Raw genomic sequence first — 23,699 nt, forward strand, 5'->3', positions numbered from 1 at the left:
CCCCCCCATTGTCATTTTAATTTGCATTTCCCTAATGATGGGAAATTGTGATGTTGAACATACTTTCATATGCTTTTTTCCATCTGCATTTCTTCTTTGGTGAAGCATCTGTTCAATCTTTTGCCCATTTTTACTTGGATTGTTTCTTTTTTTGTTAGTATTGAAATATGAGAGTTCTTTATATATTCTGAATGAAAGTCCTTTATCAGATATTATTTGGAAATATGTTCCCCCAATCTGTGGTTTGCCTTTTCATTATTTTTATTATTATTATTATTTTAGAGAGTGAGAAAGCAGGGGAGAGAGGCAGAGGGGGAGAAAGAGAGACAGAGGATCTTAAGCAGGCTCCACACTCAGTGCAGAGCTCGATGTGGGGTTCTATGCCACGGCCCTGGGATCATGACCTGAGCCGAAATCAAGAGTTGGACGCTTAACTGCCTGAGCTGCCCAGGCGCCCCAACCTTTTCATTATTTTAACATATCTTTCAGTGACTATTATTAATCTCTTATTGATTATATCAACATGTAGATTGTCTCATTTGCTTATCAGAAAATAGTAGAAGAGGTATTATTCCAGTTTTGCTGGTGAAGAAACTAAGGCTCAGAGGAGTTTTCCACTTGTGCAAGGTCACATATTAGTAAGTGGTGGAGACACAACTTGAAACTAGGGCCTTCTGAATCCATGGATTGGGCTCTTAGCCCCAGTTCTAGCTTAACACCCACACTTTGGCTGTTAATATGAAGTTCCCTTCTGGGTAAATGTTTGGCACCATAACCTCTGCCACTAGAATGAGGCAGGTCTGCCCAGCCTCTTTCCATGATCCCGCTTTTCCATCTTCTTTTCTCCAGACTGGTTGAGGAAGTGAAGGAGCTGTGTGATGGACTGGAATTAGAAAATGAAGATGTTTACATGGCAACCACCTTTGGGGACTTCATCCAACTATTAGTGAAGAAGCTACGAGGGGACAACAAAGAGAGCGAGTGCATCATTGACTATGTGAGTCCTGGGCCCCTCCACGTGGGCTTGGCTCTGCAGACTTCTCAAACACATCCGTGGATCCACAATGACACATGGGGAAAACCTGGACATCCCAGAAACCAGGGCACTCAAGAGCCTAGCTTCAGTGTCCCAAACTCTCCCTGGTAACCCTGATAGCCTGAGGCTGCCAGTCCAATTAGCCCAGTGCAACAGAGGAAATTTTTGTCTATGGGATAAATTCCGACCCCCAAAGATATGAGAGTAGGATATTAAGAAGTGGCTTTTACAGAGTACTTCTCACCCTCTTTCTCCTTTGGTGGTTTTTCCCAGTAGTTGCCTCCTTGCTGCTGTGGCCCTGGCCCCTACCAGATCACCCTTCCAGGACTCTAGTTCTGCTGGGGGACCCTAGACCCTAGTTCTGGGACCACCACTTCCTCCATTTGTCCTTCTAATCTAGTAATGGCAGGCGCTTGCTGCTGTTATCAATCTCTGGGTTGACTCATGAACTCTCAGCTCTTTCATCACCTGTGCAACCAACTGCATGCATTAAATTCCTTTTGTTGAAATGCCAAAAGAGAGAGAAGAAGGGATGGAGGGAGGAAGCTAGACAGGAAGAGAGGGAGAGAAAGAGACAGAGAATGAGGAATTGGGAACTTTTTCCCAATAAGGGAAACAAGTGATCCTATACATTCAATTTGTATATATGGAAGTGTAATGATGTAATTGCAAATTTATTTTTAAATTTTTAAATGTTTTATTCATTTTTGAGAGAGAGAAAGACTGTGTGTGTGTGTGTGTGTGTGTGTGTGTGTGTGTAAGTGGTGAGGGACAGAGAGGCAGGGGGCAGAGTATCTGAAGTGGGCTCTGTGTTGACCATAAAGAGCCCAATGCAGGGCTTGAACTCATGAATCTTGAGATCACCCAAGCACCCCTGCTAGCTTATTTTTAAAAGAAACTCTTGAAAAATCATCCTGAGGTGTATTGGTAGGCTACGAGCTCCCACAGGAATTATCATTGGGATAGTTTGGAACAAAAGCTGATGAAGAAAGTGTAGGCAGCCAGGATGGATACCAGGTTGGCCTTAGGACTGCAGACAGATGACTGATGAACAGATTTCAGGAGAAGAATGGTGTCCCAGAGGATGCCATTTGGGAGGGAATTTCAGGTCTACAGGGAAGTGAGCGATGGGGTTGATGTCATGTCTGGTGACTCACAAGTGTCTGTCTGTCAACTGGCACTTCCTACTTGCAGAGGCCTAGCAACCAGCCTGAGATCACACAGCAGGTAAATGGCAGGACAGGGGTTGCAGGCCAAGCAGCCTGACTTCAGATTCTATGCTCTTCATCGCTTCTTATTGTTCAGCTGCCACCACTGCCCACATAATAGCTCCCTGAGCCTAGGAAGGCAGCAGAACTGGATTTGGCTAGAGACCTGAGAAGGCCAAGGGGCCTTGAGCCCTGGCCCCTTGGCTATCTGTGTGTGTGTGCATGAGTGTGCACAAGTGTGCATGACTGCACACGCATGTGTGTGCATGAATGGTTATCTATCCATCTCTGAGTGTTTCCTATGTCCTTCTGTGGGTCTGTATCTGCCACTGATGCACATTGTGAAGGATCCACACTGCAGTGAATCCCTGTAAAACTTCCTTTCCCAGGTGGAAAAGGCGGTGAACAAGCTCACCCTCCGAATGCCCCACCAACTCTTCATTGGGGGACTGTTTGTGGATGCTGAGGGTGCCAAGACCTATGAGACCATCAACCCAACAGACGGAAGTGTGAGTGCAGGTTTAGCACCCCCTTCTGCTCTCCTTCCACCTGCCCCCTCCTTGGCCTTTTCTTCTTTCTCATCTACTCCCTCACCTGGTGTCTGGGGACCCCTGCTTAGGGGGCCTCTATTCGCACACAGAATGGTTGTAGTCAGTTTCCAGCCCTCCCTACAGGAATGGCCCAGAGGGGAGCTAGACCAGGAAGGCAGGAGGATTCCAAAGGTCTGGAGCCTGCTTCAGAGATGGACCAGAGCTAAAATCCCCCATGGAAGAAATGAAGCCATTCCCTCCCCCTCCACGCATCAACAACAACCTCAGCATGGGCCTTACCCTCTTGAATATGTGTAAAGCCCACTGTTGGGAATTCTTCCTTGAATCTCATGTTTGTCAGACTTTCTTGACTGTGACCCTTTTTTGTCATAACCCAGTATGTGCATATTGTATTCTTACATACACACCTACCTGAAACAACACTTACTCCTACAAGTGTATACTCAGTTTTCCATTCTGCCCTACCTATGGCATCCCTCAGGGCCTGCGGAAAGCACATAGCACACTCAACTGGGTCACTGGAAGGGAGTTTAAAGAAAATAATTGACAAAGGGGTGGACTGGCTGTGGGGACACAAACAAGGGGATACAGTACCCTTGGGCAGAAACATGACCTGTTACCACCTTGCGGCCTATTTGGGGAATCCCAGAAGGGAAGCTGTCTGGACAGGGTTGCCTGGGTGCTGGGCCCTTGGGCAGGGAGGGTGTACCATGCCTTTGGTAACAAGAAGGGTGCTGGCCTTGCACCTCCCACTTCTTCTCCTCCTGGCTTTCCTTTGGCCATGCCCAGGTGTCAGGAGGTGTGGGAACCTGCACTGTAGTGCAAGTGGGCACTGTCAGGACACAGAGCAAGGATGGGGGACAGGAATGGTCCTGTCACCTTCAACATCTAGACTATTTCACTTAAGAAATAGACTTTCTGCCTAGAACTTACCAAATTAATGGGCTTCTGCTCTTGGTTTGACAATGCTAAGCTGATCCTCAGCCTCATAGTTGCAGCCTGAGTCTGTTACTCTATTTGGGCTCAGTGGGCAAATGAAAAGAAGGGTCCTGGTATGTAGAAACACAAGCAAACTTCTTTGAAGGTCCCTAGCTTTCCTCATTGTGCACACCCTTCCATGGCCCTCCTATTTGCCTACTGTCCCCACTGAGCCCTCCCAGGTAGCCAGGGGAGCGGCGGCATGGGGCATCTGTGTACGCGGAGTCCAGGGAGGGCTTCATGGCTCTGCTCCACCATAGGTCATCTGCCAGGTGTCCCTGGCCCAGGTTAGCGATGTTGACAAGGCAGTGGCTGCTGCTAAGGATGCCTTTGAGAATGGATTGTGGGGGAAGATCAGTGCACGGGATCGAGGCCGGCTCCTGTACAGGTGAGAACCCTACAAACTCCTGTCAGCTACTTCACCTTATGTTTGGGTTGGAACTGCATGCTCGGGTATTGCCAGGAGGAAGTTGGGGTCCCAAACAGGTTGTGTGACCAAGGCCTGAGACTCAGAAAAGCTTCTCAGAGGAAGTGGCTTGAGATGCAGGAAGAATTTCACCAGACACAAGTAGCCTTAAGGGAAAAATGTCCTCAGTGGAGGGAACAGTGTGATTGAAGATAAGGAGGCACAAAAGTGAAAGTGCTGATAAGATGGGAGCGGCAAACTGGCAAAGTTAACGGATGGTCCTGGGCAGTCTCAGACATGTACAACACTTCTCTGAGTGGACTGGACCAGAGGAGGGATCACAGCTACTTTATGCAGAAGCCAGCAAGGGAAGGATGGGGTCTGTTCTTCCTGCTGGTCCTTGCTCAGATCTCCCTGACTGCTGGAATCTCACATTTTCCTTTTTTTTCTAAAACCAGGGAAGAAGGGACTCTCTCCCCTTAGCTTCATCAGAAGTATTAGGGAAGGATGTAGAGTTTATCCACTTATGACCATGGGGTGGGAGTGTGGCCTGGAAGAGAGATACTACTCCCCTAGAAATAGGTGGTCCCAATGGGGGAAGTGCAGTTGCCCCCCCCCCCAAAGAAGTGGGGTGATGGTTACAGAAGGGAGGGTGCTGCACAGATGAACTAAGCAGTGTCGAAAAGCCTAGTGAACAAGCCAGTTTCAGGAACCTGACTTTTATGCTCCTGGGGAAGCTGTCAGGCATAGAGTCTGGTCATGATGTGGTCCAAATGTACTTGTCATCTGGTGGGAAAGAGGCCCCATCTTGGCCTTGCGGTCAGAATGTCATTTTCTTTCCTATTCAGAGGCCAGAAACACCAGGACAGCCTCCAGCACAGGAAACCAGAGAGAGGGGCCTGTCTAGTTTCCAAATGGAATAGAGATGGTAAGGGTTGGGGCAGGCAAGGGTGCACCCAGCCTGCTCTAACTCAAGTTAGTTTCAAGACCCCTTGAAGAGCCTATCAATTTTAGGAAGCCATTGCCTAGTGACCTAGTGACCCCAGATTAGGCAAAACTGAAACATGCAAGCCCAGGCTGGTGATGCTGAGAGAGGAGCCTTCTGGCCCTGAAGCAGACTCCAGAGGTAGAGGTTTGCTGACCCAAGAGTGTTTCCCTTGAGCAGTTCTGCTGCCATCTAGTGGCATGTGTCATAATAACACCACCAGCAACATGATGGTGAAGGGTTGGGTGCCTGAACAGCTCTAAGTAGAGACCTGGACTGCTTTGACAGACATCTCAAGCCCAGACCTGAGAACTCCTAGGAACCTGGTCCTGCCTCATGCAACCTCCCAGTCCCCATGGTGGAGGTTCGCCCATTGCTGGCTCAGCAGCCCCTGGTTCAATGAGGAAAATAGACCACCATGGATACATATTATGGAATGCAGAATACATTATAGGGTTCAGACATTATGCAATTGTGGGAGAAGCTGGGAAGAAAGATATAGAAAAGAGAGTTAAAGAAAGTCATTAGACGGGCCCCAAGAACCACTGAGGGACAAGATAGAGCCTCTCAGGAACCTAGAGAGCCAGTGTCCCCAGCTGCCAGAGAGGGACCACCAAGAGCTGGTGGCAGAGTCTGTAGGAAGCTGTCACCTTTTGTTCGGACACTTCCTTAGGTCCACAGACAAGAATCTGGTGGTGGACCAGGCTGCTGGGAGTGAGGCTGAGCCTTGTGGCACCCCACACTTGCCTTTTGCTCATGGCTGTCCTGAGGACCTCTGGGGTGACTTTGGTTGCTTCACTGCCTTCCCTGCCCCTGGTACTTTCTGGGGACAGGATGCTGGAGGCAGAGGTACAGCTCAGCAAAGTTGACAGTGAACAATCCCACTCAGTTCTCACTGAGCTTTCCAAGTGGCATGCTCAGGTGATAGTTACTTTAGGGTTTTATGACATGGCCACATCACATGCAGGTGACCTTGTCTGGTAGAATTGGAGGGGTTTGGGGCTGATCAAGGGAAAAGATAGGACTATGAGAAGTAGAAACACAATATAAGCTTCAGGAGGCATCACTCCCATAGTGGGAGACCCTCCAGAGACTATAGTGGGGGGTCTCTACTCAGAATGGGAAGAGTGCAAAGCAACTCTTGGAGGTTGGGGGATCAGAGGGGGGCGGGCTCCCATGTCCTGGCAATGTTGCTCAGCAGCAGAGCAGGGATCTTTGGGTCAGAGGGCTGGGAAGGCAACAGCTGTAAGTGCATAGTCCATCTCTCCAATGATAATAGCTGTCAAGTGGGATTCCCAGGGGATGTAAAGCAAGACTTTAAATAGCTAAAAGTCTGCTTGTTTGGGCTATGTTTAAAATAATTGGATACCTAAATGTGTATCCAGCAAGCTTTTAAGCTGACAGGTCTCACCCTGCAGTGAAGAACCTAGGGGCCAATACACAGAGACCATCTTTGTCTTATTTTTTTTTTTAAGTTTTTTAATGTTTATTTTTGAGAGAGAGAAAGAGACAAGCAAGGGAGGTGCAGAGAGAGAGGGAGACAGAATCCGAAGCAGGCTCCAGGCTCTGAACTGTCAGCACAGAGCCCAATGTGGGGCTTGAACTCGCAAACCTCAAGATCATGACCTGAACCAAAGTTGGATGCTTAACCAACTGAGCCACCCAGGTACCCCTGGCTTATTTATAATATAGATTTATACCTGTGACACATCTCTTTTTCTAGTTGATAGAACCCTAGTCTTTGAAATGCCACAACATGGTGTTTCATTATTTGGTCTATAATCCTTCTCAAAAAGTTATTTACACCTTTGCTGTTCTTAACTAGAGAAGTACCTGGGTGTGTCACTGTGTCTGAAGTAACCATGTGGCTATGCCACTAAATTGCTCATGTCTGTTCAGCCCACAGTTTCACTCACAAGCCTTATGCTACATACTGACTCTGTGCCCAGTGGGTGTAGGAGGTCCAGTAGGGAGCAGGAGACCAAATCCTGTCCCAGGCCTCAGGGAGAGGCAAATAGTCCTGGAATACTCAACTAAGTGAATAACTGTAACAGTCATGCAAGGTTTGAAGAAAGGTAGAGGTTGCTATCAGGACACTAGAGGGATATGTTATTAGTGTAGAGAGGGCAGGAATTAGGGTTGGCTTCCCAGAGAGAGTGTGTACTTGGGGTGTTTAGGCCATGCCATGGCTGAGTACAAGTTTGAGAGCCACTCTGGGTCTGTGGCCTCCACCTTCCTCTGGGCACCCTGTTCCCTGGGCACTCTGCTTTTGGGTCTCCTTTATATCAGAGAAGGGGGCACAGTCCTAATTCCCAGGCTGCCCATAGCAGCACACCCACCAGAATCACAGGAGGGCAACTGGATTTCAGAGAGCTAACAAGGAGAGCTGTGTAGATGAACCTTCCCTTGAATCTCTCCCATCATCTCCCCTCCCCCTCCCCTCAGATACCATCCTTGGGGGCACACTCCACTGGATCAGCTGGTGCTTGAAGCTGGACATGCTTTCCCCTCATCAAGGTTGTCCAGAGACAGGGTGACCTTTTTGGATGGTGACCTCCTTACTGCAGAGGCAGAGGGACTGCTTTTGCAGAATCATGTGTGTTATTATAAAGTAGTTAATGCATCCATATTTTATGAAGGAAGAAAGGAAAAGAGAGGAGAGGAGAGAGGGACAGAAGGGCATCATCCTCATACCCATCCAGCAAAGTAAACCTTACTGTCCCATCTCACAGATCAGAAAACCGAGGTCAGCACATCTGAGTGTGACAGAGCTGGGAGTGCAGGGCAGAGGCGCTTGTTCATTGAAGAAGGGCCTCAAAAGAATAAGCAAGGCTGGTCCTGACCTGAGCCCATCTCCCTCCCCTTCTCCACCCCTTGCCCAGGTTGGCAGACCTCATGGAACAGCACCAGGAAGAGCTGGCCACCATCGAGGCTCTGGATGCAGGCGCTGTCTACACACTGGCCCTGAAGACCCACGTGGGCATGTCCATCCAGACCTTCCGCTACTTTGCTGGCTGGTGTGACAAAATTCAGGTGGGGCTGAGGCTCTTACCCACCAAGTGAGAGCTCACACAGGCAAGCTGGGCTCAGCAGGAAACTCTAGGGCAGTGTGTTAGCCTACATACTGCATAAAAAATGACCCAGTTTATTGGTTTAAAACAACCCATCAGCTTACATTTCTGCAGATGGGAAGTTCAGGCAGGCTTGGCTGGGTTCCATGCTAGGATTTCACAAGATCAGTGTCTAGGCTGGGCTTTATCTGGAGCTCTGGGGAGACCCTGCCTGCAGGCCTGTTCAGGTGTTGGCAGAACTCAACTCCTGTTGTTGCAGGACCGAAGGTCCAGGTCCTTGCCAGCTTCTGGCCGAGGCTACTGCAGGCCTCACTCTGGCCCTTGCCACCGCCCACCCCCCCTTGCCTTTCTCAGGCTTGGCATCCCTCTCTCTTAAACTGGAGAAAACTCTGCCTTTATGGAGGTTCCCGAGGTCATGCTGGGGCCATCTGCATCATCTCCCTATCCTCAGGTCAACTGTGCCATTCCACATCTTTGCAGAAGGGGTAGCTCACCATCTCCTGGATCCCAGGGATCAGGATGCGACCTTGGAAGCCATTTCCAGTGGTTTGCCCACCAGAGGCAGGGATGGGTCAACCCTTCCCCAGAGATATCCATTACCAACAGGTTCATTGGGGTCTCTGCCAGAAATGGGCTCCATGCCTCCTATCCTCTCCATGGGGCTGAGAGGTGCAGGTATGATGGCAAGCCCAACTTCTGCTCCTCCTTCTACTGTTGCATCACTGTTGGCTGGAGCCGGTCCCCACCTGGGGCCTCCTGGGCCGGCATAGTCTCTAGAGACAACTTGGCCCCCCACCTCCTCCCTTGTCTGCCCCAGTGTCAAAGCCAGAGGCCTTACCTGTACCAGGACCAGTTTCTTGTCTGAGGATTCTGCCAGTCTCAGTGCAGGAGGCACCTTGCCCCTGATGGCTGCCTGCTCCACCTGTACCTGAAGTCCTCAGATACCCCTGTTGTACATAATCTGGAAGGTTTGTGTCTCTTGCCTGTCTCAGTCATGGGGGTTTCAGGATGCAGACAAGACCCTGTTCCTTTCTGAGCCCCAAGCACAGTCTGGCTGCCCAGGGGGAAGGGGGAAGGAAACAATGGAGCCCCCTATCAGTGACTCCCCTTGTTTGTTCCAGGGCTCCACCATCCCCATCAACCAAGCCAGACCAAACCGCAACCTGACCTTGACCAGGAAGGAGCCTATTGGGTGAGTCACAGCGTTGGGCGAAGACTCGCCACACATTAGGCACTTTTCACGCAATTTGTAGTGTGAGCACTCATCCCCTTTTTACACATCTATCGAATGCTATTTATTCACTAATTACTACATGCCATACATTTCAGGTGCTGGATATACAACAATGATCGAAACTGATGAGAATGCCTGTCCTCAGGGGACTTATATTCTAGAAGATAAAACAGCTTTCATGTCTAAAGTAGCTGCTCTGTGCCAAGCACTATTTCAGTGGCCTTATAAGTATAATTTTACTTAATCCCCACAATAGCCCTGTATCAGTCAGGGTCATAGTGGGAAACAGAGGGTACACCTGAAAAATTGTATCTGCAAAGAGTATAATAATGAATATGCATAAAAATTAAGAACTACACAGAACCAAGGAGCAGTGTAAAAATAATAGAGAAATAGACAAGGATAGGAACCAGTGCTCAACAGGAGACAGACACCTGCCCAATCAACATAGAAAAGACTAGGAATTGGGGAAATTATGTTAAACCCAGACGTGAGGGGCCTTGCCTCACCATCAGATGGTCCAAAGGCCTAGGGAGAGAGAAGCCTCCTCACACTGCCTTTTGGGGTGGGGGGAGGCGGGCAAAGGATCCACCTTTGTGAAAGGCAACGTGGCAGTGCCTATTCAGTCCCCAAATGTACCCCATCACAGGCATAACTATGGTGGCTCACTGACACAGGTGCACAAGGAGACAACCCCAAGAGCACTCACAGCAGCTGTGCTGGGGCCTTGACAACAAAACCCTGCACAACCCATGCTGAACACTGCAGCCTCCTAACCAGGGCATGGCTTGTGGCTGTGTGAAGGCATGGGACAGAGCTATGGGACCATGAAGAACAGCTCCAGGAGAAACTTGTTTGAGGGAATCACACTGATGAATGCCCTCTAAACTCATCAAATGTGCACCAGAGGCCCAGAGTGGTCAGCACCCAACAGGCATTCCCACCTACCCTGTGCCCCTTACAAGCGTGGGGCCTCTGGGATCCACCAGCAGGGACCTCAAATCCCTGTGGATGGTAGTCAAGGGCACTCAGCTTCCTTGGGAATGTGGGGGTATGTCAGAAGGAGAATGTGTTCAGATGTCATTTGCATTGACAGAAATGAATACAGATGAACACACCAGGTCCTGAAGGACAGGCCTGCTGGTGAGGGCAGCCCCTGTTGGGAGAGTGGGCTGTGGATATAGGAAAACCCTGTCCTGTAGCCCCCAGAGAGGGGGAAGCCTGGGAGGGAAGTGGCACTGAGGGCAGGGGTTCCCACCCAGCCTTTCCCCCAGAGGACACAATATGTAGACAGTGCCCCAGGATAGACCCCAACAACAAGGAACTCCCCTGCCCAGGTGTCAGAGTGTAGAGTGAGAGCCCTGCATAGCCCATGTGCTTGGAGCCCCTTACTTGGGCGCAGGCCTGAGAAGGGCTGGGCAGGGGGACCAGGGCCCACCTGGCTGCCAGTCACAGGAATTTGCATGGTCACTGCTCTTCCAGATGCCTCCCGAGGAGTCTGTCCCCATCAGACTGAGGAGGACACTAATGCAGAGCCTCCCAGGGAGTTGGGGGACTGGGAAAGTTGTCCCTATATGGGCGGGTTTATGGGTCTGCTAGAGCTGCCATAACAAAGTACTGAAACTAAGAGACTCAAGCAGCACACATCTGTTGCCTCAGCATTCTGGGGCTGGAAGTTCCAGATTCAGGTGTCAGAGTGTTGGTTTCTTCTGAGGGTATGAGGGAGAATCTGCTCCAGGCATCTCCCCCAGCTTCTGGTGGCTTACTGGCAGTCTTGGGTATTCCCCAATCTCTGCCCTCATGTTCACTTGGTGTCCTCCTTGTGCATGTCTGTCTGTTCACATGGCTCTGTTTTTTGAAGGACATCAGTCCTATTGGGTTAGGTACACACCCTATTTCAGTATGACCTCATCTTACCTAATTACATCTGGGATGGCCCAATTTCCAAATAAGGACGTTCTGGAGTTAGGATTTCAACTGCGAGTTTTGGGGAGTACAATTCAGCCATGACAGTGGGACTTCCTGACGTCCATTCTCCTTTGGAGCCCCCACAACCCTGATGACCTCACCCTCTTCCCTGGACAACTCACTGTGCTCCCTCCACCTTCTCATCCTGTTGGGTCTGCTGGGTGTACATGGGGTGGGGAGTGTCTCTCCAGACCCCTGAGTGCACCCTGTTGTTCCCAGGATGGTGTGCTGGTCCCCAGATTGTCCTGACCTCAGCCTTCACACACGCTCTTCCCCTTCCTGGGTTCAGCTAAGTCCTCTTTTGGGAAACATTCTGTGGTGATGATGATCATGAATATGATGAAGAAAACAAGTTAGGTAGCCTGAGCAGTTCTGTGTGGACTGGCTCATTAATTGTCGACACTGATAAAGACAGTGCCCTGGGTTTTACAGGAGTCAGGGGAATGCAGGGCCTCATGCCTGCTGGGACCACATGTGTCATCATTAGGCCCCCCAGGACCATGAGGGGCTTCCCTTTGATGGAGTCTCTGCTCACCCAGAGGCTTTCTCTGGGACCAAGGGGCACACAGATGCTGGGTACCATCTCTTAATACAAAGCAGACAAGCCTTATTAGGCCTCCTCAGCTGACTGCTTCCTTCACTCCATGGGACTTCACCCTGGCCTCACATCCAAGAGGACCGTCACCGACTTCCTCCTGTCCCACCCGTGTGATCCCACTTCTCTTCCATACTCTCTCTGCCCACCTGGGTGGTCCCTGGCCTTCTCCTTGGCCCTGCCTTCTGTCAACTCCTGCACTGCCTGGTGTCATGCCCTACTGGACTATCCTTAGACAGGTCTGACAGTTCCGATGAGAAACCATGTTCCCTAGCATTTTGCCATGCCAGGAAGAGGGGCTATTGCCACGCTGGACATACTGCCCCATCAGGGGCTGGAAGGCCAGGGGTGAGCTCTCTCAGGGGGACCTTGGGCACCATATCAAGATGCTTGGAGTGGAACGGGTGTCAGGCTTGGGGAGAGGAAGCAGTTGGCAGGTGCAGTCTGGCACCCAGGCTGAGTGGAGAGACGAAGATACACTTCTTTGTACCATAGGGTCTGTGGCATCGTCATCCCCTGGAACTACCCCCTGATGATGCTCTCCTGGAAGACGGCTGCCTGCCTGGCTGCTGGGAACACAGTGGTGATCAAGCCTGCCCAGGTGGGTCTGGGTGTGTTCCAGGTGGGGCCTATGGGCTGTAGAGGAGGAAACAGGGCCCTGTTGGGCCCTTTGACCACCTGGGACTGGTTCCTCCTCAAGGGAGGAAAGGAACTACTGATGAGGGCTGGCCTTCTGTGGGCCCGGCTCACAGCAGCAGAGGCAGCAGGCAGCAAGGGTCAATGTGGGCTGTAGGCAGAGTCTGTTCATTCGACCATGGGGTGGCTGAGTCAGGTTAGCCGTGTGTGTACCTGCAGCTGCTTGGTGAGCAGAGTTATTTTCCCACAGATACCAGCCCTCTGGATTTGGGGGAGCAGAAACCCTATTTGGTCCCTTGTCCAGGCCCCATGCTCTGAGACAGCTTTGGTCGCTTATTTGGCTTCAGAGACTGAAAGTCCTGGAGGGAGCAAAGGAGTGGTGGGATTTGTGCACCTGCACCCTCCCCCCACCACCAGCCCTTCACACAGAAGCTACACAGGTCAAGGTCACTCAGGCAGGTTGGAAGGGCCTGAGCAGGGTCCCCTGGGGATGAGGAACCCCTTGCATGAGCCTCAGCTTCTTCACCTGTATACTGAAAGTAAGAGCCTGTCCCCTGCCTGCCCCCAGGGGTGTTAGGAACTGAAGGCAAGATGCTCCATCATGTGGCTCTGGACAGCGTGCCCAGGTCTCCTGGCTACTTCAGGGAAACTTGGCTCCAAGAAAGTTATAATTTAAAACCCAACAATAGCGACAGCTAGCATTTACAGTATTCACCCTGAGGCAGCATTTTAGTCCATAACAAATTACATGAAAATTAAAAATTTGCACACATTTGCTTGTTTGAGCATGACAACAACCTTCTGAGATGACCCATAACCTCTCACATTACTGGGGGCTTGTTGTGCACAGATCCAGGCAATTGTCCCTGGAAGACCCGGTAACAGGCCTGTGCCCTCCCAGCACCAGCACCCCACAGATTTGGAGGCTCAGCCTAAGGCCAGGTGGTAGGTGGGACACAACCCAAACTTTACAAGGAAAATTACCTGGGCCAGAAGAGGAACCACTGCTAGCAGGCCAGGGGAGAGGAATGGCCTCCAGCCACGACATGGTAATTAGAATCTCGCACCCACCAGGGAGTTCTGGGCACTGCCTGGCACTGAGGTGCTTCCAGGCAGTCCTGGGACACTGCACTCTTTGAGTGAAGAAGGTATGAATGTTCAGGAAGGGGCCAGGCCTGGCCACAAGGCTGGAGCCTGCCAGGAGAAGGCACTAGAAGACACAGGAGGTAGCAGGCCTTACTCCCCACTTTCCACTGAAGCTCTGGGGGAAGCTGGCTGGGTTGGCAGTACCCACTATGATGGGGCTTACCCTGGAGGGTCCTCCTGCCATGACTGCTCCTCCCTGCTTGCTACCTTGGTTGCTGGGAGAGGAAGGCCGAGCCCCACTTCCTGGTCCTTCCTGACCCAGTCTTCTTCCCTCCCTCCCCAGGTGACTCCACTCACAGCCTTGAAGTTTGCAGAGTTGACCTTGAAGGCTGGCATTCCCAAGGGCGTGGTCAATATCCTCCCTGGGTCTGGTAAGAGATGTGGACAGGGGCATCTGGAGGTGACAGGGCTCCAGGAAGTCAGAGATGCACTTGGTCAGAACAGGGCTTGCTGCATGATGTGCTCTAGTAGGGAAGAGTGATTGCTGGCCCAATGATCCAGTGGGGGTGGCCAGCCTGTTGGGGAGATGGCTGTCTCCCACCGTGGGAGGGACCCAGACCTGGAAGGGTTCTAGCTTTCAAATGTTTTCCATTTTTTGTGTGTTTATATACATGCTCTGGAATAAATTACATATCTTGGGAATTATTATATTTAAGAGACTTTATCTGTAGAACATTCTAGACTTAGAGCATTTAGGGAGGTATTACATGAATTGCTTGTTTAGTTTCTTCTGTGGTTAGTGGTCTAGTTTATTGGAAATGTTGTCCCTTCTGGCACACACTTAAAATACATTGGCATAGAGTCGTATTAATAATTTCTTATAATTAATTCCTTTTTTGAGTCTCCCTTTGATTGTTATAATATCCCCTTATACTTTTCACTTTTTCTTTCTCTTTTAAAATTGATTATATTTGTGAAAAGTTCTTGTTCCTGTACTTCCCTCAAAAAACAAACAAAATAGCTCTTGAATTTCCTTACCCATCCCATTACTATTCTGTCATTTTTTTTCTGCTTTTATCATTTTTATTTTCTTCTCTGTCCTCCTGTGTGCTTTTTTTGGTAACTTTTTGAGTTGAAAGTTTAATTCATTTATTTTTTTTTGTCATTTAAAGGAAAGCATTTAAATAGAACTTTGGCAATACCTCATACTTTTTCATTAATATTTTCATTATTATAAATGTCCCTATTTATTTCCTTAATAGTTTTTGTCTTAAAGTTTGCTTCATCTGATACTCATAACTACTCTAGCTTTCATGTGGTTCTTGTCTGCATGATGTATTTTTTTCATCCCTTTACTTGCAACATATTTATATCTGATGTCTCCTTGGACAGCATATATGTGGATCTTGTTTTGATCCATTGTGACAGTTTGCCTTTCTGACTGGATTGTTTAATCCATTCACATGTACTGTGATTATTGACATAGTGAATTTGTGTCTGCCATTTTACTTTTTGCTTTCTGTGTTTCCTGTCTTTTGTTTCTATTTCTCTTTTATTGCTTTCTTTACATTAGTGAATATTTTCTAGTGTAACATTTTAATTCTTTTAATGATTTTTTTCACAATAGAAATTTTAGTTATTTTCCTAGTTGGTTTCTCTAGGATTTTATCAGAAAATACTTCAGATTTATGCTAATTTAATTCCAGGGAAATATACAAATACTATTCCTAATAGCTCTATTACGTCTGTGCTATTATACCACATATTTTTGTGCACACATCACATTGATATACATTACAAACCCAATAGTATGCTGCTATAATTTTATATAATTTTATGTCTATGAGAGAAGTTAAAGAGAAAGGGGAGCAAATATATAATTACGTAGTTTGCTATATTAACCTTATTTACATTTCTGGTTCTTTTCATTTGTTCCTCTTGTTGAGTTACTCTGGTATCTCTTCCTTACTCCTTTTCAGTTTTGCTCCCACCTACCTCTTTTCTGCTATTATTGTCAAATATATTTCATTTATATTTGTTGTAAATCCAACAATACAATTATATACACATTGTTTTTATACAATTGCTTTTTAAATCGGTTAAGAAAAGAAAGAAAATATACATTTAAGCTGTTTTTTATAATTATATAATTACCTTTCCTGGTGGTCTCTGATGGATTACTGTCTGAGTCGCTTGCTTTCAGCTTGAAGAACTTCCTTCATTATTGCTCACAAGGTGGGTCTGCTAGCAACAAATTATCAAAGTTTTTGTTTATCTGGACATGCCTTTATTTTTTGCTTTTATTTTTTGAAAGATAACTTTGCTAAATATGAGATTCTTGGTTGACAGTTTTGTTCTTTCAGTGTTTGGAATGTATCATCCCACTACCTTCTGGCCTCTTGTTTCTGATGAACAATCAGTTGTTTCTGTTAATCTTATTGGGGTTCCTTTATAAATGATTAATCATTTTTCTCTTGATACTCCCAAAATTTTCTTCTTTATTTGTTTTTCACTATTTTTACTAAGATGTGTTTGAGAGTGGATCTCCTTATGGCTATTCTACATTAAGCTTCATGGATTGAGCTATTTACTGAACTTCATGGATTTTTAGACTAATGTTTTTCCATCAAATTTGGGAAGTATTCAGCTGTTATTTATTTTAACATTTTTCTCTGCTCCTTTCTGTTTTTCTCTCTTTCTGTAACTCCCATTATGCATGTGTTGGTGTGTTTAATGGTAACCCATTCCTTTCTGAGGCTCTTTTCATTTAAAGAAATTACTTTTCTCATTTTTAGATTGCATAATGTCTATCTTTAAGTTCACTGATTCTTCTGCCAGTTCAAACCTACTGTTGAGCCACTCTACTGATACTTTTATTTCAGTTACTGTACTTTGTAATTCAAGAATTTCTATCTGGTTCTTAAAAATTTTATTATTGGGGGAGGGGCCAACATGGTGGAGAAGTAGGAGGAATCCATACTTCCCACGTCTCTCAAACAAAGAAGTGTAGAAGCCGAAGGACTTTGAAAACACCAGAGCCTGGGAGGAAAATAGACTGAAACTACAAGGAAGAAAATGGGAAAGCTGGAAAAAAGATAGATGGGCATGGAGGGGAGGGACCCCCTTCTGTGCAGAGACAAAGGGAAGAGAAGGAGTGGCTAGGGAAGTGCAGGACTGTATCTAGACAGGAGAAAGACCTTGGACTGAGACTGAGAAGGATTCAATCTCTAATTATGGGGCTTTCTTCCAACTGGAGCTGGCTCCCTGCTCTCGCATCTGGGGAGGAGGAGAGCCAGGCCTGGGTGCTGTGGTAGGTCAGAGGCTCAGTCCGCAGTTGGAAAAAGTGGTTCCCTCCCTAGAGGGTTGTGTGATAATACAGAACCTGCCTGCGTCCGCCACCCCTGGGCACAGTGGCTGGGCCAAGCATGCGGTCTACAGGAGGAAAAGGTGGCCATCTCCCTGGAATGCTGTGGGAAAAGACAAAGGCTGCCTGCGTCCGCCACCCTGGGCGGTTCCCGGTGAAGGCAGCAGCTCTCAGTCTGCAGTAGGGGAAGGTGGTCCTCCCTGAAATGCGGTGGCACAGACAAAGCCAGCCGGGACCACATATCGGACCACACTGAAAGGCACTTCCCCAGTGCCAGAGTGCATGGAGCGGGACTTTGCATGCTAGCCAAGTGCAGGGTCAGGGGAGTTGGTGGAGCAAGAAGGACCACCTCATCTGCACTCTTGTCACAGTGAAGACAACTCGAACTGACTCCATGGGGTCCAGCTCCATGGAGAAGAGACTGGGGCATCACCATTTCCCCCCCCACACCAACACCACCACCAAGGCTGGGCCTCAGGGATCACTCCCGGGGTCCTTAGTGGAGGTGGGTCCTGATTACACAAAACCACGCCCCTTTGCACTGGGTAACTGTGTATTCACTGGAGCTGCACGGATCCTACAAACAGCTACTCCCGACAAGCAATGCATTACCTGGATTAACTCTAGGTCCACTCTGCATATATAGATATATTCTCCTCCCCCACCATTTCTCTTCCTTATCTCTTCCCTCCCCTGGGCTGGTTACTCTGGTTATTGGTCTGTCTAAACAGACATATTTAATCCATTGTCTTGATACATGTTCTACACCTGCTTCTTTACACTCCCTTCTCCCTCTCTGGAATAATCAAGCCATAAGTTTCTCTGTCTGGGTAACTTTATCCTCGTTTTGTTTTCCTTCCCTCATTCTTTATTTTCCCTTCTCTCTGGATTAAGCCTTTTAGTCTCTCTGCCTAATCAATGTTTATTCCTCCCCCCACCAACCCACTCCTGTTGTTTCTCCCTTTGTATGTGCTCTTCCATCAGCACCACCTCCATCCTCTCCTTTACTTGTAGTTGGTGTTTTGGGTTCTTTTTCTTTTTTGTCTTTAGTTTTTTGTTTTTGTTTATTTGTTTGTGTTATTTGTTTGTGTGTTAGCATGTTTTTGTCTCCTGTTTGTCCATCTGTTTTCCTTTACAGGGCTACTCCAAGGAACAAATCAAAGCACACCTGGTGGAGGGTCCATATTATCACTATGAATAGGGTACTAAAACAACCAAAGTCACAACAACAGAGAGCAAGTAACAATCCCCGAAAAAACTCCTGAAGGGCCAGGCCCTGGACAGTGTATAACCTTCATTTAATATAGCAGTGCTCTCAGGTGTAGAGCACACAAACTTTTAAAATACATCAGGGGCAGAAAACTAGCCAAAATGACGACATGGAAGAATGCTCCTCAAAAGAAACTCCAGGAAGTAGTGACAGCTAACGAGTTGATCAAAGCCGATTTAAGCAATATAATGGAACAAGAATTTAGAATAATAGTCATAAACTTAATCACTGGACTTGATAGGACAGCAGAGAATCTATTGCTACAGAGATTAAGGGACTAAAAAATAGTTATGATGATTTAAAAAATGCTATAAATGAGGTGCAAAATAAAATGGAGACAGCCATAGTGCAGATTGAAGAGGCAGAGGGGAGAATAGGTGAATTAGAAGATAAAATTATGGAAAAAGATGAAGCTGAGAAAAAGAGATAAAAAACCCAGGAGTACAAGGGGAGAATTAGAGAACTAAGTGATGCAATCACATGGAACAATATCCATATCATAGGAATTCCAGAAGAAGAATAAGAGAGAGAAAGGGGCTGAAGGTGTACTTGAACATATCATAGCTGAGAACTTCCCTGATCTGGGGAAGGAAACAGGCATTGAAATCCAAGAGGCACAGAGAACTCCCTTCAGACATAACTTGAATTGGTCTTCTGCATGACATATCATAGTGAAACTGGAAAAACACAAGGATAAAGAGAGAATTCTGAAAGCAGCCAGGGATAAATGGGCCCTAACAAGTAAAGGTAGACATATAAGGGTAGTAGCAGACTTATCTAATGAAACTTGGCAGGCCAGAAAGGAATGACAGGAAATCTTCAATGTGATGAATAGGAAAAATATGCAGCCAAGAATCCTTTATCCAGCAAGTCTGTCATTCAGAATAGAAGGAGGGATAAAGGTTTTTCCCAGACAAACAAAAACTGAAGGAATTCATCACCACTAAAGCAGCCCTATAAGAGATCCTAAGGGGGATTCTGTAAGTGAAATGTTGCAAGGACCACAAAGTACCAGAGACACCACTACAAGCATGAAGCCTACCAACATCACAGTGACTCTAAACCCATATCTTTCTATAATAACACTGAATGTAAATGGACTAAATGCTCCAACCAAAAGACATAGGGTATCAGATGGATAAAAAAAAAAAAACCCACAAGACCTATCTATTTGCTGTCTACAAGAGACTCATTTTAGACCTGAGGACACCTTGAGATTGAAAGTGAGGGGATGGAGAACTATATTACACTACTGGAAGTCAAAAGAAAGCTGGAGTGGCCATACTTATATCAAAGTAGACTTCAAATTAAAGGTTGTAACAAGAGATGAAGAAGGGCATTATATAATAATTACAGGGTCTATCCATCAGGAAGAGCTAACAATTATAAATGTCTATATACCGAATTCGGTAGCACCCAAATATATAAAACAATTAATCACAAACATAAGCAACCTTATTGATAAGAATGTGGTAATTGAAGGAGACTTTAATACTCCACTTACAACAATGGATAGAACATCTAGACAGAGAATCAATAAAGAAACAAGGACCTTGAATGATATATTGGATCATATGGACTTGACATATATTTAGAACTCTGCATCCCAAAGCAGCAGAATATACTTTCTTCTCGATTGCACATGGAACATTCTCCAAGATAGATGGCATACTGGGTCACAAAACAGCCCTTACCAAGTACAAAAGAATTGAGATCATACCATGCACACTTTCAGACCACAATGCTATGAAACTTGAAAACGACCACAGGAAAGAGTCTGGAAAACCTCCAAAGCATGGAGGTTAAAGAACACCCTACTAAAGAAAGAATGGGTCAACCAGGAAATTAGAGAAGAAATTAAAAACTATATGGAAACAAATGAAAATGAAAAGACAACAATCCAAACACTTTGGGATGCAGTGAAGGCGATCCTGAGAGGAAAATACATTGTAATCCAGGCCTATCTCAACAAACAAGAAAAATCCCAAAATCTAACAGCACATCTAAAGGAACTAGAAGCAGAAGGGCAAAGACACCCCAAACCCAGCAGACAAAGAGAGATAATAAAGATCAGAGCAGAAATAAACAAGAATCTAAAAAACAGTAGAGCAGATCAATGAAACCAAGAGTTAGTTTTTGAAAAAATAAACAAAATTGATAAACCTGTGCCAGGCCGTTCGAAAAAAAAAGGAAGAGGACCCATATAGATAAAGTCATGAAGGAAAATGGAATTATTACAAACAATCCCTCAGAAATACAAGCAATTGTCAGGGAATACTATTAAAATTATATGCCAACAAACTGGACAACCTGGAAGAAATGGACAAATTCCTAAGCACCCACATACTTCCAAAACTCAAACAGGAAGAAATAGAATATTTGAACAGACCCATAACCAGCGAAGAAATTGAATCAGTTGTCACAAATCTCCCAATAAATAAGAGTCTAAGACCAGATGGCTTCTCTGGGTGATTCTGCCAGACATTTAAAGCAGAAATAATACCTATCCTTCTCAAGCTGTTCCCAAAAATAGAAAGGGAAAGAAAACTTCCAGACTCATTCTATGAAGCCAGCATTACTTTGATTCCCAAACCAGGCAAAGACCCAGCAAAAAAAGAGAACTACAGGTCAATATCCCTGATGAATATGGATGCAAAAATTCTCAACAAAATACTAGCAAATCGAATTCAACAGTGTAAAAAAAGAATTATTCATCATGATCAAGTGGGATTCATTCCTGGGCTGCAGGGCTGGTTCAATATTTGCAAATCAATCAATGTGATACATCACATTAATAAAAGAAAAGATAACAACCTGTCAATCCTGTCAATCGATGCAGAAAAAACCTTTGACAAAACTCAGCATCCTTTCTTAATAAAGACCCTCGAGAAAGTCGGGTTAGAAGGAACATACTTAAACATCATAAAAGCCATTTATGAAAATCCCACAGCTAATATCATCCTCAATGGGGAAAAAACTGAGAGCTTTTTCCCTGAGATCAGGAACACGACAGGGATGTCCACTCTCACTGCTGTTGTTTAACATAGTGTTGGAAGTTCTAGCATCAGCAATCAGACAACAAAAGGAAATCAAAGGCATCAAAATTGTCATGGATGAACTCAAGCTTTCACTTTTTGCAGATGACATGATATTATACATGGAAAACCCGATAGACTCCACCAAGACTCTGCTAGAACTGATACGTGAATTCAGCAAAGTTGCAGGACACAAAATTAATGTACAGAAATCAGTTGCATTCTCATACACTAACAATGAAGCAACAGAAAGAGAATAAAAGAAACTTATCCCATTCACAACTGCACCAAGAATCACAAACTACCTAGGAATAAACCTAACCAAAGATGTAAAAGATCTGTATGCTGAAAACTATAGAAAGCTTATGAAGGAAATTGAAGAAGATACAAAGAAATGGAAAAACATTCTGCGCTCATGGATTGGAAGAATACATTGTTAAAATGTCAATGCTACCCAAAGCAATCTACGCATTCAATGCAATCCCAATCAAAACTGCACCAGCATTCTTCTCAAACCTAGAACAAGCCATCCTAAAAATTGTATAGAACCACAAAAGGCCCCGAAGATCCAAAGTAATATTGAAGAAGAGGACCAAAGTGGGAAGCATCACAATCCCAGACTTTAGCCTCTACTACAAAGCTGTAATCATCAAGACAGCATGCTATTGGCACAAAAACAGACACATAGACCAATGGAACAGAAGACAGACACCAGAATTGGACCCAAAAAAGTATGGCCAACTAATCTTTGACAAAGCAGGAAAGAATATGCAAGGGTAAAAAGACAGTCTCTTTAACAAGTGGTGCTGGGAGAACTGGACAGCAACATGCAGAAGAATGAAACTAGACTACTGTCTTACACCATTCACAAAAATAAACTCAAAATGGATGAAGGAGCTGAATGTGAGACAGGAAACCATCAAAACCCTAGAGGAGAAAGCAGGAAAAAACCTCTCTGACCTCAGCTGCGGCAATTTCTTACTCGACACATCTCCAAAGGCAAGGGAATTAAAAGCCAAAGTGAACTATTGGGACCTCATGAAGATAAAACGCTTCTGCACTGCAAAGGAAACAATCAACAAGACTAAAAGCCAACCAAGGAATGGGAAAAGATATTTGCAAATGACATATCGAACAAAGGGCTAGTATCCAAAATCTATAAAGAACTCACCAAACTCCACACCTGAAAAACAAATAATCCAGTGAAGAAATGGGCAGAGGACATGAATAGACACTTCTCTAAAGAAGACATCCAGATGACCAACAGACACATGAAAAGATGCTCAATGTCGCTCCTCATCAGGGAAATACAAATCAAAACCACACTGAGATACCACATCTCCCCAATCAGAGTGGCTAAAATGAACAAATCAGGAGACTATAGATGCTGGAGAGGATGTGGAGAAATGGGAACCCTCTTGTACTATTGGTGGGAATGCAAACTGGTGCAGCCACTCTAGAAAACAGTGTGGAAGTTCCTCAAAAAATTAAAAATAGATCTACCCTATGACCCAGCAATAGCACTGCTAGGAATTTACCCAAGGGATACAGGAGTGCTGATGCATAGGGGCACTTGTACCCCAATGTTTACAGCAGCACTTTCAACAATAGTCAAATTATGGAAAGAGCCTAAATGTCTACCAACTGACGAATGGATAAAGAAGGTGTGGTTTATATATACAATGGGATACTACTTGGCAATGAGAAAGAATGAAATATGGCCTTTTGTAGCAATGTGGATGGAACTGGAGACTGTTATGCTAAGTGAAGTAAGTCATACAGAGAAAGACAGATACCATGTATCACTCTTATGTGGATCCTAAGAAACTTCACAGAAGACCATGGGGGAGGGAAGTGGGAACAAAATTTACAGAGAGGGAAGGTGGCAAACCATAAGAGACTCTTACTGAGAACAAACTGAAGATCGATGGGGGGTGGGGGAGAGGGAAAATGGATGATGGACATTGAGGAGGGCACTTGTTGGGATGAGCACTGGGTGTTGTATGGAAACCGATTTGACAATAAATTACATATAAAAAAATTTTGTTATTGATATTGTCTGCTTGATGAAGACAAGTGTGGTCTTTATGCATGGTTTCCTTTAGTTCTTTGAACATATATATAATGGCTGCTTTGACATCTTTGTTGAGTATGACATCTGGGCCCTCTCAGCTTCTATTGCCTGCTTATTTTTCTCTATCCTGTGATAGGTGATGCTTTCCTATTTCTTTGCATGCATCATAGCTGTGTTAAAAGCTGGCACAATTTAGGTAATA

General features: G+C 46.0%; 1 protein-coding gene across 5 annotated transcripts in view; it reads left to right on the top strand.

Annotated features, from left to right (window-relative positions):
• ALDH1L1 (aldehyde dehydrogenase 1 family member L1) overlaps positions 1–23,699 on the top strand; it is a 141,833-nt gene that overhangs the window by 92,802 nt on the left and 25,332 nt on the right. For all 5 annotated transcript variants that reach the window (XM_047849812.1, XM_047849810.1, XM_047849813.1 and 2 more), the window contains 7 exons: positions 850–997; positions 2,634–2,753; positions 4,034–4,161; positions 8,047–8,197; positions 9,357–9,427; positions 12,528–12,633; positions 14,098–14,185. In XM_047849812.1, the coding sequence (XP_047705768.1) occupies positions 850–997; positions 2,634–2,753; positions 4,034–4,161; positions 8,047–8,197; positions 9,357–9,427; positions 12,528–12,633; positions 14,098–14,185 (812 nt within the window). The remainder of the gene's footprint in view (positions 1–849; positions 998–2,633; positions 2,754–4,033; positions 4,162–8,046; positions 8,198–9,356; positions 9,428–12,527; positions 12,634–14,097; positions 14,186–23,699) is intronic.

The sequence above is a fragment of the Prionailurus viverrinus genome, chromosome A2, assembly GCF_022837055.1.
Source record: "Prionailurus viverrinus isolate Anna chromosome A2, UM_Priviv_1.0, whole genome shotgun sequence".
NCBI classification, from domain to species: Eukaryota; Metazoa; Chordata; class Mammalia; order Carnivora; family Felidae; genus Prionailurus; species Prionailurus viverrinus.